Genomic DNA, 16233 nt, shown 5'->3' on the forward strand with positions numbered 1-16233 from the left:
ATTCATCTTCTTTAATTGCACTTGTCTGATGCAAGCGTGAAAAAATGTTAAGTATACAGTTTTCACTCCAATAATAGCTAGCCGATTTAGGTACTTGCAAACATGACTTGATTGAGTGCTCTGAATATAATAGCTTTACGCTCTGAAGCGGTTTTAGTGAGAAAAAGAAACATTATACCTGCGATGGTTTTCTTGATTTTTTCAGCAAGCAGACGGAGTTCATTTTTGTCACCCTGCCTCTCAGCTATAACTGCGGCGGCGGGTACCTCTCCATACTCGGCGTGTTCGAGTCCAACCACTGCAACTTCCGTGATGTCCTGCGAATGTTCTCGCAGTAGTAGTTCCTCCAGCTCAGCAGGCACGACCTGGTTGTCCATGCACTTGATCATCTCCTTAATCCGCTGAACGAAGTAGAAACGCCCTTCTTCGTCGTAATAGCCGGCATCTCCTGAAGAGTGAGCAAAATCAGGAAGGTTATAAGTATAGGCATGTCCCGCGTGGAGCGCTTACAGGGAGCTTAAATAAAAGGGGAGAAAATTAAGATACAAGTAAGCTGAAGAAGGCATTTACGAAATTTGTTTCACAGCTTCAGAGACTACGCTTCAGAGGACTCGGCTAGAAATTCATTCAGTGTTCAAACACACAATTTCGAGCACAAGAAATAGCACAAGAAAAAAGATGAAAAAGAAGCTGATGGTAATGGAGATAGTAATAAAACCTAAAAATATCAACGCACTGTCAGCTAAAATATGAGAAGAGTTTCGGTTGAAATTCACCAACAAACGTAGGGGAGTGCTGATGACGCCGCCCGATCGGCCCACGATGGTGGCCATGTTATACCCATACCACTGTCACGAACAGACGCAGTCACAAGTCTTCGCTCCATCGCCAGCGAGCTTACGCCGAATCTGTCGAGCACCAATGAATTCACGAACGCACGTCTCCACAGATTGAATCCACGTCTGCAACTCCATCTATCAACAGGGTTACCACGAGCGGAAGCAACGCTTCTGTGCCGCCTGTGGCTCGGCGTGGCATTCGCGAACTCCTATTCATTCGGCATTGGAATGGCCACAAGGCCCTACTTGCGACACCTGTGGTGGCGAGGAGACAATTGAGCACCTCCTTTGTGACGGTGCCCGTTACTAAGTACCAAGAAAAGGGCTCGTGACAGAGCTCGAAAAACTGGACAATCGTCCCTTTACAGAGAAAAAAGCTCTAGGACACTTTTCCAGACGGGCTTCAGCACTCAAGGCCTTAAGGGCTTTGCTGAGTTTTTAAGGACTAGCGAATTGTGCGACCGTCTTTGAGTGTTGTAGTGCGCATAGTAGTACAGTTCTGCGTGAATTTCCCTATTTCCGTTTTTCTCGTCTTCTTATTCTTTCTGCTTTTATTCCCTTTACCCCTTTCCCCAGCACAGGGTAGCCAGCCGGTACTTACACTGGCTAACCTCCCTGTCTTGCCTTCTCTTTGTCTCCCCCCTCTCCTAGTGCAACTTAAAACTTATAATGACAGTTTCTTTTGGGAGACAGTGCAATGAGCTACGTCAGTGTGTAGCAAGTAACTGTGTTACTGTAACTGATGGCCGAAGAATGCATGAAACTGAGGGAGCGCGCATCTTCGGCGCAAATCGTTAGGCTTAGATAGACCTTTGTGTTACTATAAACATAAAGTAGGTCCTTCTGCTAATATGCCTTGTGTTCCTTCCTCCCTTCAAGAGTCTTCGGCAACGACACGTTTCTCTGATTCGGTCGTTTGTGTCCAGCATGCTGCGCGCACTTGTATTCACTCTTTTGTTGTTGTTAGAGCATAGCGGTAAAGGCGGCTTGTGTGCACCAGGCTTTCGAGGCAATGACGAGTAAAGATTGACTGTAGCATAAAAACCATCAAAACCATTGTTTGGGGAATAAACTTCAATTTTAAGTCAATGCATCCAACTAGAGGCTGATGTTGTGCGACTCACCCGACTTGCACCAGCCATCGCCCTCGAAGAACTCAGCGGTCTCCTTGGGCCGTTTGTAGTAGCCACGCATGACAGTCGGCATGCGGAAGCAAATCTCCCCGGTCTGGTTGGGACCGAGCTTCCGACGAGACACGATGTCCACTACCTGCGGAAGCGGGAAGCCGAAATACATGCGCATGCTGCACAATACACAAAGCATGTTTCTACAAATTAAAAATTCGAGCTCCAACTTCCAACAATTTGTAAGACTATGAGTCGTCCTCATTAACTGGCGTTGTACTGTTAATACAATATTTTAATGTGAATGTAATGTAAATAAGTTTTAGGTAGGAGATACCAATAACGTCGGCGGAAATGAGGAAATATAATCGTGAAGGATATACACCAACAGATTAATTTCTCTTTAGTATATATTACAATTTGCAATTGTGGAATTAAAACGTGAAATTCTTCGAGGCATGTTCGCATACTATATGCCGTCTTTGATAATATTCGTATTCTGAAAACAGTATTTTGTCCCGCATTGCGTGAGGCAGGCTGTTCAGTAAAATATTAAATGGAATGCCACTACGTTTTCCTCAGTGCTCTGAGGTTGAATATCTCGAAATTGGCAAAATTCTGAGCGCTTTATGTGTACCGTTCCCTTACCTAAACGGGTTCATTATTAAAACTGCAATTTTTCGTTAAGAAATACAATGTGAGTGATTCCTGGGTGGAGTCAGATAGCATGATTTGTGTTCCACACAAACGATTGATAATAAAGAATACTCTACATAAAAAGAAAGTCGCAGTTTAGCTCGAAAGCTGAAGCATTGATTGCGGTAGGAAATTACCAGACAGATATACAATGTAAGGATAGTGCTATTATCGGCCTTACCAACTTGTAAATATTCGCTTGCTAACTAAATTAACAAGCATGGTGTCAGCGCGCACAAAAAACATGAACGCTACACTCTATGACCGCGGACACGCGCTGTCAAAACCCTGGCTTCAGGAAACGCGGTAGCAGCAGAGAGCGAAGTGACCTTCGTGCTGTCTATTGCTTCAACGCAAACTCAGCGTCCAGAACACACAGCACGCACGAAGCTACGAGCCGCTGACGTACCTGGAGTCTGCCCCCAACGCAGATCGCTCTCAGGGTACGGACGCGTGACAGCGTGAAGCCACCACGTGCGCAGATGCCGCTGGAGCAGAACGCTTCAACCCTCCTTCTCCTCTTCCTAGGGCCTCGCAACGTCGGATGCTTCTTGCGCGACGCGACAGGCGTGCATCGTTCCCGCTTTGCTCCCTTTTCGCTGGCGAGATTGAGCCGCGATCACCGCCGCCCCTTGCACACTTTCACTCGCACATACAGCGTAGGGCGCGCGGCGACAGTGTTATAGCCCTCGGAGTTTATACGGAACAGCACGGCGACGGCGATGCTGATGGTAGAAATGTGTCTGGACTGTTCACGTAATTGCTGTTGCGATCATATATACTGCTAAGTTTTATTTGCGTAAAAGCCTTTCTTTCAATTTGACCTCTATTCTCGTCGGTAAATAATTACAACTCACCGTGTGTTCACTCATCAGTTGGTGTTACTCGTATCACTAGGCTTGGTTCTTTGCTTTTCAAAATCTTCATTATTGATTTGCCATAATGCGTTTTGTGAATAATTTGGCGTGCCACAAACTTGCAGACTTGGAGGCCATGAAATGGAGATTTGGAGGCCATGAAATCATGTTCTTTTTCTTGGTTATTGACACCTAACCTCCCTAACACCATAGCACGGAGTAAGACATTTAGGAGGTGAAACTCCCGTCAGCGCGAGCGAGCGCGGGCGACCAGATAAAGTCACAATTGTTGTATGCGCCGACGGGGCCATATAGAGTGGCGGCGCCATGCGGCGCGTCGTAGAAGCCGCGGCGAAAGAAAATGCAGTGCCCGGGCACCGGCGCGCTCTCAACGGCGGTAATTTCTTTCCAGGCCGCCAGGCCCCGCCAGCACGATAACGGCTCCGCGGGCTTGTGACCTTTTTTGGTCGCCGCAGACAGCGGAGTTTCCTCTCCTAAATGTTTCTTGCTCCGTGCACCATAGTCGTGTACCTTTTAATTAGGCCTTTCTGGATTACTAACTCAAAATATTTTTATGGCATAGTCAGCATATATACATATAAGGCTTGCTTTCATAGTTTATGAAAAAGGCATTTGATTAATTAGATATACTCGCCGTCATGGAGGCAGTGCGTAATCTAGGAGCACGGGATGAAAATGCAAATAGCATGCATAATATCTACAGAGATTTCACAGCCAACTTGCGTCTCCACAAGGAGAAGGTTACCTCTGATGAAAGGAGTTAGACAAGAAGACACAATCTCTCCAATGCTATTCACGGCATGCTTAGAAGTAACCAAGCTATTAAACGGGCAAGGCTTAGGAGTGAATATCTCAAACGCCTTCGGTTTATAGATGACATTGCCCTTTTCAGTAACACTGGGAATGAATTGCAACAAATTATTGAAGATCTAAATCAAGAAAGTGCGACAGTAGGATTGAAGAACAATATGCAGAAGACAACGGTAATTCATTTTCAATACCCTGGGAAGGAAACCGGAATTCACGATTGCCATTTAGCTTGTAGAGACTCTGCATGAGTTCGTTTGTCTAGGTAAATTACTGAAGGGGAACTCTGATAATGAGACTAAAATTTACAGAATAATAATGGGTTGGAAGACATACGGCAGGCATTGCCGGATCAACACTGGAAGCTTGTCAATGTCCTTGAAAAGAACAATCTACAATCATAGCGCTCTACCAGTGGTAGCTACGGGGCCAAATATATGTAGGTTGTCATAGAAGCTCGAGAACGTACAAGGGGTTCCAGCAAGTACGGACGCGAGCACCAGTAAACAGAACGGACCGGACAACGCTACTAAACTGCTTTTCTTCTACCTTGGGCTCCTTTCTACGTGTTTCCTGTTCTACGGATCCCCCCAACCAGCGTTGTCCTGTCCGTTCCTTTTACTCGTGCTCGCGTCCGTACTTGCCGGAACCCCTTATACGTTCCCCATGCACCAACTGGCCCAGCAAAGCACACTACTAAGCGTGAGAAGAGATCAAGGATTGGGCAAAGAGCGATGGAACGGAAAATGTTAGGCGTAACGTTAAGAGACAGAAATTGAGCGAGGGGGTTGAGAAAGGAAACGGTGATAGCCGATATTCTAGTTGGCGCTAGGAGCAAAATGCAGCTACGCAGGCTACGTAATGTGTAGGATAGATTACTGGTGCACCATAGGAGTTGCAGAAAAGCTGCTAAGGAAAGGGAAGAGCAGTCAAGCTCGGCACAAAATTTGGTAGAGTGATGAAATTAAGTAATTTGCTGTCGCAAGTTAGAATCAGCTAGCGAAAGACAGGAATAATTAGAGATCGCTGGGAGACGCCTTCGTTCAGCATTGCTGATGTATAATAATAAGTTCGTGATTATAATGATAACTCATTCAGTGTATCACCACTTACAGATACCACAAAACTCAGTGCAAGTCCGACTTACCATTTCCCTCGCAGTTACCGCTAACTGTCGTTTGAATATTTATGTAAAAATTTAAATTCTGTAATTTCACGTTCCAAAACGACGACATGATTATGAGGGATGCCGTAGTGGGGAATACAGAATGGTGTCGAGCACCCGGGGTTGTGTGAAACGCCTTCAAGGAACGGCACACGGCTGTTTTTTTGCATTTTCCCCCATCGAAATTCGGCCGCCGCGGCCTAGATTTGATCCCACGCCCTTAGGCATAGCAGCGCAGTGCCACAGCCACTACGCCGCCTCGCCGGTGACATTTGTAGTTGTTAGCTGCAAAAATGGACGTAACCGGGCAGTCAGGCTTGCTCTAAGATGTTCTGGATTACCGGAATACGCCTCGTCCATATGGCTCAACCTGCACAAGGAAACGCTATGCTTCGAATGAATATCACATGTGTTGAAGTAGTTTTTTTTCCCTCTTTAACGACAACATAGAAAATGCTAAGGAAGCATCCCTATGAATTTCTTTTAGATTTGCAAGACAAGTATTATGTCTCAAACACAGGAAAGGTCCCAGAAGGGTACGTTTGATAATAAAATGAAAATTCTATATGCATTTCTTGTGATGGTGGCGATGATGATGATGTTTACTGCCATGCCCGTTGAAACGGAGCGCGTACGTATAGTCATCCAGCCTGCTTGATTAAATAAGCTTTGACTATATTTATCACTATTATGTATTTTGCCTATCTGATCTCTGTCTAAGTTTAGTATTTAAAACCTTTATCACTAATGTGTGCCATTACCAACACTTCAAATGACTCCGGTTTCATCAACCACTTCCCGGCTTTTTCGCCCACCAATAATCTAATCATATCTTACTTGTCTTGATTGCTGACCATATTTCCGTTACCTCTTCTTTCTGTTCCAACAATTCTGGAATGTGTACATTCCTTACGAGTCTCGATGGATGAACATCTGCGAATTCCCGTTCGATGTACCGTCGTTTTCGGTCTTTTCTTTCAGCACCTACATGCCTCCTCCTTCGGCACACATTTGCTCCTTAAAATGCTTATGTGCTGGAACGCCGTCTGGCGATCGAGGATAACGTCAAGCCAGATCCCTAAATAATCAGCGCGAACGCACCTTGATCTCAGTCATGGAGGCCGGATATCCGAGGTCCGTGCCCCTGGCGCCGCGCATGCCGGGCGAACAGATAAGGGCACCACTTTCGGACATGCCGTACACGTTTACGAGGCACTCGAGGCTGCCGAACGCCTTGAAGGCAGAGTCGTACGTGGCCTGGGCCAGGTTGCCGCCACTGACGCCCAGTCGACGAATGCTGGCCAGCTGCTGTCCGGTGCGGAGCATCTCGGCGCACAGCACGTGCAGGAAAGACGCGAAGAAGAAGGCCGCGGTCACCTGCGCGGAATATGGCCACGAACTCCGGCATTAGGCCCGGTGCATGAGATTAACAGCAGGCGTTAACAGGGTGCCGCGCACATGGCTCATGCCAGAGCAAGAGGGTCTTTATTAAAGAAAAAAATTATTTGGATGACGACCATTCGGAGGACGTCATCACCCGTGATTAGACGCACATTGCTGGCGGCAAGTATATCAGGCTACCTGAAAGTATCTCTTCCTTTTCGTTGTTGGGCTACCGATACCAAAATAAAATTTAGCAAATACGGTGATCCCGCGCACTGTGGAAATCGATGTAAGCGAACCTATCTATGCCATTTGCTTTGATTGACAATAATTAGCGTAGATGTGGTCGGTGCACGTGTAATTTCTTGAGCGTTATGTATAATACGAGAATGGTTAGTTGATGTTAAACGTTAACTTGCGTGCACCACTGCCGTTTGTCTGCGTAGTACACAAAACACACAGGGAGACGTGTTTGCTCGAGGCGTTGTTGTGCGCCATTGCTCATAATCTCTAAGAGGTTTGAGCGTCATCATTGCCTGAAGGGCATATTGAATTGTGGCAGCAGTGTTAAGCTGTAATTGAATTATGTGGCTGTTCGTGCCAAAACCACGATCGAATTACGAGGCTCGCCACAGTGGCAGACCCCGGAGTAATTTTGACATGTTGGTGTTATTTAACGTGCACCTAAATTCAAGTTCGCTAGCGTTTCTGGATTTCGCTTCCATCGCAATGCGGCTGCCATGCCAGGGCTGGACTCCAGAACTCGAGCAACGACACAGCCATCAAGTTGCCGCGGCATTCCCAGAAGTGTTGATGAGACGTAAGAACGCTTGCGTAATGTCATCTGGACCCTACGGTGTTTTAATGCGGATTTGCTTCTGCACCCCCTGCGTCAGTTGTTTGTTTGGATAATTTGCGTGGTGTTTATTTTTCAGAAATAGCAGAGGCATACCGCACCGCACCTTCATTTTTCCCGCAACCCCTGTTTCCTGCGTTATCATGTCATATTTTCCCTCTTATGCCATCTCCCCCTGTATGGAAACTGCAAAAGAAACAAAGCTGTTTTTCATTCTTTTCATGACTGCGTCGGTTCTACCCATTTTCGGCCTCCTCTTCACAGTTCTATCCAGACCACCTTTGGGTTTACTTTTCAAGAAGGCCACGGATAATGACACCTACCAAGAGGCTAAACTGGCAACACCCAGGGAGCTCCAAACGTCATTGGGCGCACGCCACGCCGTGGAAAGGTTCAAACAAGTTTATCGCATCGACTTCTCTCGCTGCCACGTTCCTTCAATGTGTATGTATACACGCACTCACGACCACCTCCGGACGCGGCGCGCAACAACGCAGCAGCAGCAGCGCAGAAGTCGAAGGAAAAGGCAATGAAAGCGTCGCTCTAAAAGTACACTAAAGCAGATTGCCTAGTTCGATCTCTTACAGGTGTGGAAATTGTGCTTCACAAAAGGAATTACAACTTTTACTGTGTCAGGCTCACAAATCAAACTGGCCGAACTATCCGCATGATGTCTGCCGGAATTCCCAAATTTATAGGTGGATGTTTACTCCAAATACCATCAAGCACACTGTAAAAAACTTCACACACACACACACACACACACACACACACACACACACACACACACACACACACACACACACACACACACACACACACACACACACATATATATATATATATATATATATATATATATATATATATATATATATATATATATATATATATATATATATATATATATATATATATATATATATATATATATGTACATAAAGACTATTCGCGTCCGGCGAGTTAGTGGGCTGGGGCACCCGCCGAGGTTACGGCCAAGAGTTCTTGCCCCTCGGCGGCTTCCTTGGCCCGCTGGACTGCTCCGAGTTGTTCTTCCAGTCTCGAGCGGAGCAGCGCGGCCCGCCATCGTGCACGGAGGCTGTCGATGGAGGCTTCGCTCGCATTGTCCTGTATTAGTTCCTGACATTCCCATAGCATGTGTTCTAGCGTGGTTCTGGTAACATGTTTCCTTGTGGAGTGCAACCATAAAGCACCGACTGCCTAACCACGAAAATGGCTAAAGTAGCCGAAGAAAGCTATTCACTTGTGCCTCGAGCAGCCAGTCGTGCGGCAATCATGCGTGCATTTGCAGGCTTCTTTCAGGCTCGGAAAAACATTTATGTAGCACGTATTGAGCAATCTAAGGCTGTATCGGGAGTTTTTCATGTCGCTCTACAACTTTCTTATTGACGCTGTTCATCCAATTACCATATTTGAGAAATTTATTAATTTAGACTACTTATCTAATTAGGTGGGATGAAGAAAAATAGTTTGAATATCTCGAACCGACGGCAAAAAACATTACCTTTTACGGTACAGCTACGTGGCATTGGCATATTTGTTTCATTATCACCATCAGCCTGGCTACGCCCACTGCAGCGCACAGGCCTCTCCCATACTTCTCCAACTACCCCGGTGATGCGCTAATTGTTGCCATGTTGTCGCTGCAAACATCTTAATTTCATCCGGTCACCTAAATTTCTGCCGCCCCCTGCTACGGTTCCTTTCCCTTGGAATCCAGTCCGTAACCAGTAAGGACCATCGGTTATATACCCTCGGCATTGCACGTCCTGCCCATTCCCATATCTTTTTCTTGATTTCAACTAAGATGTAATTAACTCGCGTTTGTTCCCTCACCTAATCTGCTCTTTTCTTATCCCTTAACTTTACTCCCATCATTCTTCTTTACATAGCTGGTTGCATTGTACTCAAATTTAAGTAGAACCCTTTTCTTAAGCCTCCAGGTTTCTGCCCCGTACGTGAGTACTGGTAAGACACAGCTGGTATAGATTTTTCTCTTGAGGGATAATGGCAACTTGCTGTTGCCTCCCAAACGCACCCCAGCCTATACTTATTCTTCCAATTATTTCAAAACCATGATCCGCATCCGCGGTCACTACCTGTCCTAAGTAGATGTATTATTCTCTTACCACTTCCAGTGCCTCGATACCTATCGTAAACTGCTGTTCTCTTCCGAGGCTGCTAAACATTACTTTAGTTTTCTGCAGATTAATTTTTGGACCGATCCCTCTGCTTTGCTTCTCCAGGTCAGTGAGCATGCATTGCAATTGGTTGCATGCATTGAATCGCAAGTTACTAAGGTATTCTCTATTAACTTTTATCCCCGATTCTTCCCAATCCAGGTCCCTGAATACCTCCTGTAACCACGCTGTGAATAGCATCGGAGAGATCGTATCTCCCTGTCTGACACCTTTCCTTATTGGGATTTTGTTGCATTCTTTATGGAGGACTACGGTGGCTGTGAAGCCGCAGTAGATATCTTTCAGTATTTTTACATATGGCTCGTCTACACCCTGATTCCGTAATGCCTCCATGACTGCTGAGGTTTAGACTGAATCAAATGCTTTCTCGTAATCAATGAAATCTATATATAAGGGTTGGTTATATTCCGCACATTTCTCTATCACCTGATTGATAGTGCGAAGATGGTCTATTGTTGAGTAGCATATTTGTTTAATCCTGGCTAAAGTTAGCAGGGACACCCTGTATACCCGCATATAGACTGCCCACACAGTTGCCGCTTCGCGGCAAGTGCACCTGCTGCAATCGTAATATTGTTATGCGCTATTCCCGCGCACTGAAGCACGCATCCTGCCGAGCACGGAAGAATGCGCCAGAAAGACGGTGAAGACGACGATCAGACTAGCGCTCTTGTTATTGTTCTACCATCTAGCCTGCAGCCATCTCTCAGGTTACATATATTTTGTAAATACAATTTTCCATCCCTTTTGGTTACACTCATTCCAGTGGATCCATTTACCGGGAAGCGCTTGCGACGAATGCTGCACGCGAAGGCCAGCTTTCTGGCTCTCTTTTGGTTTTCCCCTAGACGTCTGACGCTACCGCTAGTGCGGATGCGCGGACGTGAGTGCCATCTCGTGGTACTACCATCTAGCCTGCAGCCATCTCTCAGGTTACATATATTTTGTAAATACAATTTTCCATCCCTTTTGGTTACACTCATTCCAGTGGATCCATTTACCGGGAAGCGCTTGCGACGAATGCTGCACGCGAAGGCCAGCTTTCTGGCTCTCTTTTGGTTTTCCCCTAGACGTCTGACGCTACCGCTAGTGCGGATGCGCGGACGTGAGTGCCATCTCGTGGTACTTCAAGGTGGCTTCCTCTGCTTTCCTCCTCGCATTCTCTTCGCCTATCGCAGTCTGCCGCTCTTCTCCTGACCATTTCGCCATACTATCCTCCGCTTTCCGCCTCATGCTTTCACTGTAGTCTCTTTCTCCACTTTCTACATCGCTATCTCTTCGCTATCGCCTTCTTTCAATCGCGCACCGAGTTCGCTCGATCATGCCGATGAGACATGCCGAATATCAACGCAGTAACAGGCGCCTAAGAGCTGCGCCATGTAAGCAAGATCATGAGCCATACCATGTGCCGGGATATCATCAATCGTAGTTAAGAAACGGCATCACGTAAAGTGTTCTTCGTGCTCAAGTTTAGCAACGTCAACTTTTGGTCGCGAGGCAGGTTTTAATATAACGCCGGGCCAGAAATAGACGACCGAGTTGTACCCTACGGTGCCCACAACGCACAAGCGCGCCACTCAGAAAACATCGCGCCGCCGGCGCTTGCTCATAGACAAAAAGAAAAGCAATTTTAACATTCTTTAAAGATATATCTAGGACATTTTACCCTCAGGTAGAATACTGCCAGCACTGCCAACATCACGCGCCAAACTTCTGTACACTCTACTTTGCTATTCTGATGCATAGGAAATAAGAATCTTTATTGTATGTTTAGGACTCTTTTGAGCACTTAGCTTGCCTGTGCTGACCAACACCTGCAGAACTAATATTAATACACTCGAAAGCTTCCAGGCCCAGGCACTTAGGAAGTGTCTTCGATTTCCGCCATGCTCGTCAGCAGCAGAAATCATCGGGATTGCACACGACTTCCCAGCCAAGACTCATACATTCATGGAAGCGCTCAGAGCACACGTAAGCCATCTTGCTCGAGCCCCTGCCCATCATCTAACCTCACTGCCAAAGGATCTACCACGTGCCTACTTCCGTCGGACAATGCCATCCTATCGTGCATACCTTCCCTCAGGTTATACAGATTCAGCGAGAGTTCTGTTTCTTCCATGGTGCTTGGCTCAAGCAAACGTTTGACTAATGGTACCAGGAAGACGAAGAAAAGCAGAACTCTTGTCACCAGCACTCAAGCAGCTTGCGCTGGTCTTGCTGTACGCGACATACAACGAGCGTCACCATTTATATACTGGCGCTTCAACCACGGTGAATGGGTCTAGAGGATCGGTGATCTTTCCTGCAAAAACCTCCATCGTGAAGATTCGACTACTTAACCAGCCTACATCGACTGCCGCGGAACTGGCTCCTATTTATTGTGCACTTCCCGTAATTTCTGATGAACTGCCCAAGAAATGGAGCGTACTCAGTAACTGAAAGGTTGCTCGTCATTGTTTGGTTTCTGCGTTTTTCCGTGGACCCCAGGAACAAATAGTTCTAGAAATCAGACTGCTGCTTCACCACCTCGTCGAACAAAGGCATGACACCATGTTAAAGTGGATTCCAAGCCGCTGTCTTATAATGGGCAATGAACATACCAATAAGGACATGACACCATGTTACAGTGGATTCCAAGCCGCTGGGGCACAATGGACAATGAACATACCGATACAGCAGCATGATCTGCATACGCAGAGGGCTTGCAAGACTCGATATCATTCTAAAGAACAGACGGAGCATTGAAAATTTGTGCGCTTTCAAATGAAGCCGTAAGATCTATATGGAACACACCATGCTTGAAGCATACACGTCTGCACAGACTTGACCCGTCCCTTGGACTACGACCCCCGTCTGGATTCTCTCGACTCGAGACAACCGTACTTTGCCGACTGTTGCTTACTGTCACTTTCACAAGATCTTTTGCCTTCAGAGTCGGTAAGGACGAGAGCACGGTTTGCAGTCACTACGGCGGCAAGGAGACTATAGGACACGTACTTTACCGCTGTCCTCAATACAGCGCGCACCGGCTGTCGCTTGCGGCTGTGTTGGCCCAACTTGACGACAGGCCACATTCAGAACAGACAGTCTTGGAATGCCGACATGAACTCTCCTCACACCGAAACTCGGTCAAGGCTTTGTTGACCTTTTTACCTGGCAGTGGCATATTAGAAAGACTTCAATGATCCCGACCTTCTTTTTTACGCCCTTCTTTTTATCCCCGTTCTTCTTTCTTTCTTCACTTCCCATTCCCCTTCCCCTATTGCATGGTAGCATACCGGAGGCATTATCTCTGGCTAACTCCCCTGCCTTTCTCTCATTTGCATCTCTCTCTCTCTCTCTGTGAGTCTCATCATCATCATCAGCCTGGTTACGCCCACTGCAGGGCAAAGGCCTCTCCCATACTTCTCCCACAACCCCGGTCATGTACTAATTTTGGCCATGTAGTCCCTGCAAACTTCTTTATCTCATCCGCCCACCTAACTTTCTGTCTCCCCCTGCTACGCTTCCCTTCCCTTGGAATCCAGTCCGTAACTCTTAATGACCATCGGTTATCTTCCCCCCTCATTACATGTCCTGCCCATGCCCATTTGTTTTTCTTGATTTCAACTAAGATGTCATTAACTCGCGTTTGTTCCCTCACCCAATCTGCTCTTTTCTTATCCCTTAACGTTACGCCCATCATTTTTCTTTCCATATCTCGTTGCGTCGTCCTCAATTTGAGTAGAACCCTTTTCGTAAGCCTCCAGGTTTCTGCACCATAGGTGAGTACTGGTAAGACACAGCTATTATACACTTTTCTCTAGAGGGATAATGGCAATCTGCTGTTCATGATCTGAGAATGCCTGCCAAACGCACCCCAGCCCATTCCTATTCTTCTGATTATTTCTGCGAGTACTTTTTCTTAAATGTTTCCGCGTTTCTAATCCGTGTTATGTCTGGTCTGCAGTCTCTTATGGAGGTATTTTATCATTTGATGCGTTTAATTTAGGAGAAACCTAGGACGAGACAGAACCAGGCGGTGTGGACATGCCTCTATGTACTTCTAGTGAGTAAGTTCGGGAGAGCCTCGGCTGAGTAGAATTTTGGTGAGTTGGAGTCCGAGTGATCCATAAGCAAAAAATACATACTTTGCAAGTACCGCTCATTTTGCACAGCTATTGACGTAACCGAGCCGTAAAAGTGGTTTCATTTTCATTAGCAGTTGGTAGGGGGCCACCGTTTTACCAGTGGTAATGCATTCATAATATGGGATATTGTATAGAGCTCATTGTGATGAACCATGTTAAAAGTTTACTATGACGCTGATGTATTAGAGGTTCGATTGCGCAACATTTGGACAACGCACACAGAAGTGAAACACACACCCCCAGAGCGCTACTTGCAACTATGGTTTTATTCCCATGTCAATGGAATAAATACTAGAAGATACTCGGGGGGGGGGGGGATAACGACAAAACCAAAAAGATTTTTTCAAACATGGCCATCCACCAATGCGAAGCCAGCTTTTTCATGTGATCATTTTTGATTTTGACATCGCAAGAAAGGAAACACGATACAACATTCCAGATTAGCGTGTGAGCAAATCTATTTCCTTTGCCCTAAGGGAGACTGATGGCATGCTCACGCACATACTTCCCAAACATGCGATGTCAGCGGCTTCGATTATTTCTCGCGTCATGTAGCGATCTGTGGTGTGTGTTTCTGTTCTGTGTGTGTCGTCCAAATGTCGCTCAATCGAGCCTCTAATATGCTGTACCAACACGCCCACTCCTCATCCTTGGCAAGTTTCGTCTCCACTTCAATGGGCCCCTTTAATTGTCTTTCTGTTCACCCTACCATTCCCTAACATTCATTGCCGTCGCCATCTGCCGAGCATGAAGTCTGGCTTTCCACATACGCATGAACCAGCTACTTCCATTTGTACTACTTCTCTTCAGGGGCTTTGTACCGTCGCCGTCAAAGGAAATGCGGGAATGAAAGCTTCTGCACTCCGAATGCTACAAGCAAGTAGGTTTCTTCAGGGACTGCCTCTTCTTACGTGTGCATAGGTCAGGTTCACAAAGAGGAAAGCGTGACTGGCGTAGTTTTAGGAACCTGGCGGATGCGACCTCTGAATTCATGCGGATGCAGACGCTTTCGCAGCTACCAGCATCGATGAAGCGAAAGACCGCCTCCTCATTGGCTCCCATCCACATAGGAGGCAAGGTGGCGCTACCGGAATTCATCAAGGACGTTTTCTCGAATCGACCAAAGTTTGCCGTTCAACCTAAGCTCTCTACGCCATCTCTTCTGGGCATCGTCAAGCGCGTGTCCAAGTTGGCTCCGCAAAGTGAATCTGACCGCTGTTTGTCCGAAGGCATCGAGGTTTTGGTGAGATGAAAGACACCTCTAAACGTTGTTCCTATCAAAAAATTACCGACGATTACGTTACTTCCTAATGCGAAATTTGAGCGCAGCAAGTAAGCTATTTCACCTTTTGGATAGATTGAGGCAAAGAAATCGAGCAACACAAGTATGCGCTATCACAGAATTTTTTTTTATTTTTCTCACGTATTCCTTTAACAAAGACTCCACTAACAGTTCTTGACAGTCATGAAGGAAGCTTTGTGGTCGGAGAAATAGACTGATATATGTTCGACTTGGTACACCAATGCTTGATTCTCAAAGACGAGATCTATACAAGTGCCTCGCGAGGTTGTCACAGCCGTGGGGGAAGCAGAGGCTAAGCGCCGCCGCCGAGAAGACCCTGCCGTTCGCGCCGCCGAAGCGGAGGCTCATTGCCGCCGTCGAGAGCAACCAGCAGTAAGCGAGGCTGAAGCAGAAGCTCATCGCCGCCGCCGAGAAGACCCTGCAGTTCGCGCCGCCGAAGCGGAGGCTCATCGCCGCCGTCGAGAGCAACCAGCAGTAAGCGGAAGCGGAGGGGGGCGGCGTGTACACCCAGCGGCAAACGATGGGGGCAGAAGCGCGCGCAGCAAGCGGACAACACGATAAAGGGAGGAGGGAAGAGATAGCAGCGACTGACTGATGCCTTTGACTGATACTCTTTCTGCATGGCGGCGACGGTGTTCTATGCAGTCACGTTATCTTGACTCTCTAGCGGCGTCAGCGGCATCCAGCGGTATCAGTCGGTCGCTGCTAGCGCTGGGGGGATGAAAGGGGGGCGGAGCTGGTTACGAGGCCGACGCCGACGACAACGCCGACGACAACGCCGACGACGACGCGAAACCCAGGAACGGACGCCAAAGAGCTGCGCTCTAAAA

The 16233-nt window shown here is 47.0% G+C and overlaps 1 protein-coding gene across 2 annotated transcripts in view; it reads right to left on the bottom strand.

Annotated features, from left to right (window-relative positions):
• LOC142579987 (uncharacterized) overlaps positions 1-16233 on the bottom strand; it is a 62059-nt gene that overhangs the window by 13278 nt on the left and 32548 nt on the right. Inside the window, exons 6-8 of one of the 2 annotated variants that reach the window (XM_075690695.1) lie at positions 6611-6886; positions 1964-2108; positions 267-448 (exon numbers count right to left, since the gene is read on the bottom strand). In XM_075690695.1, coding sequence (XP_075546810.1) covers positions 267-448; positions 1964-2108; positions 6611-6886 — 603 coding nt within the window. Of the gene's footprint in view, positions 1-178; positions 449-1963; positions 2109-6610; positions 6887-16233 lie in introns of both variants that reach the window. The other variant, XM_075690694.1, reaches the window with a different exon arrangement.

The sequence above is a fragment of the Dermacentor variabilis genome, chromosome 4, assembly GCF_050947875.1.
Source record: "Dermacentor variabilis isolate Ectoservices chromosome 4, ASM5094787v1, whole genome shotgun sequence".
NCBI lineage: Eukaryota > Metazoa > Arthropoda > Arachnida > Ixodida > Ixodidae > Dermacentor > Dermacentor variabilis.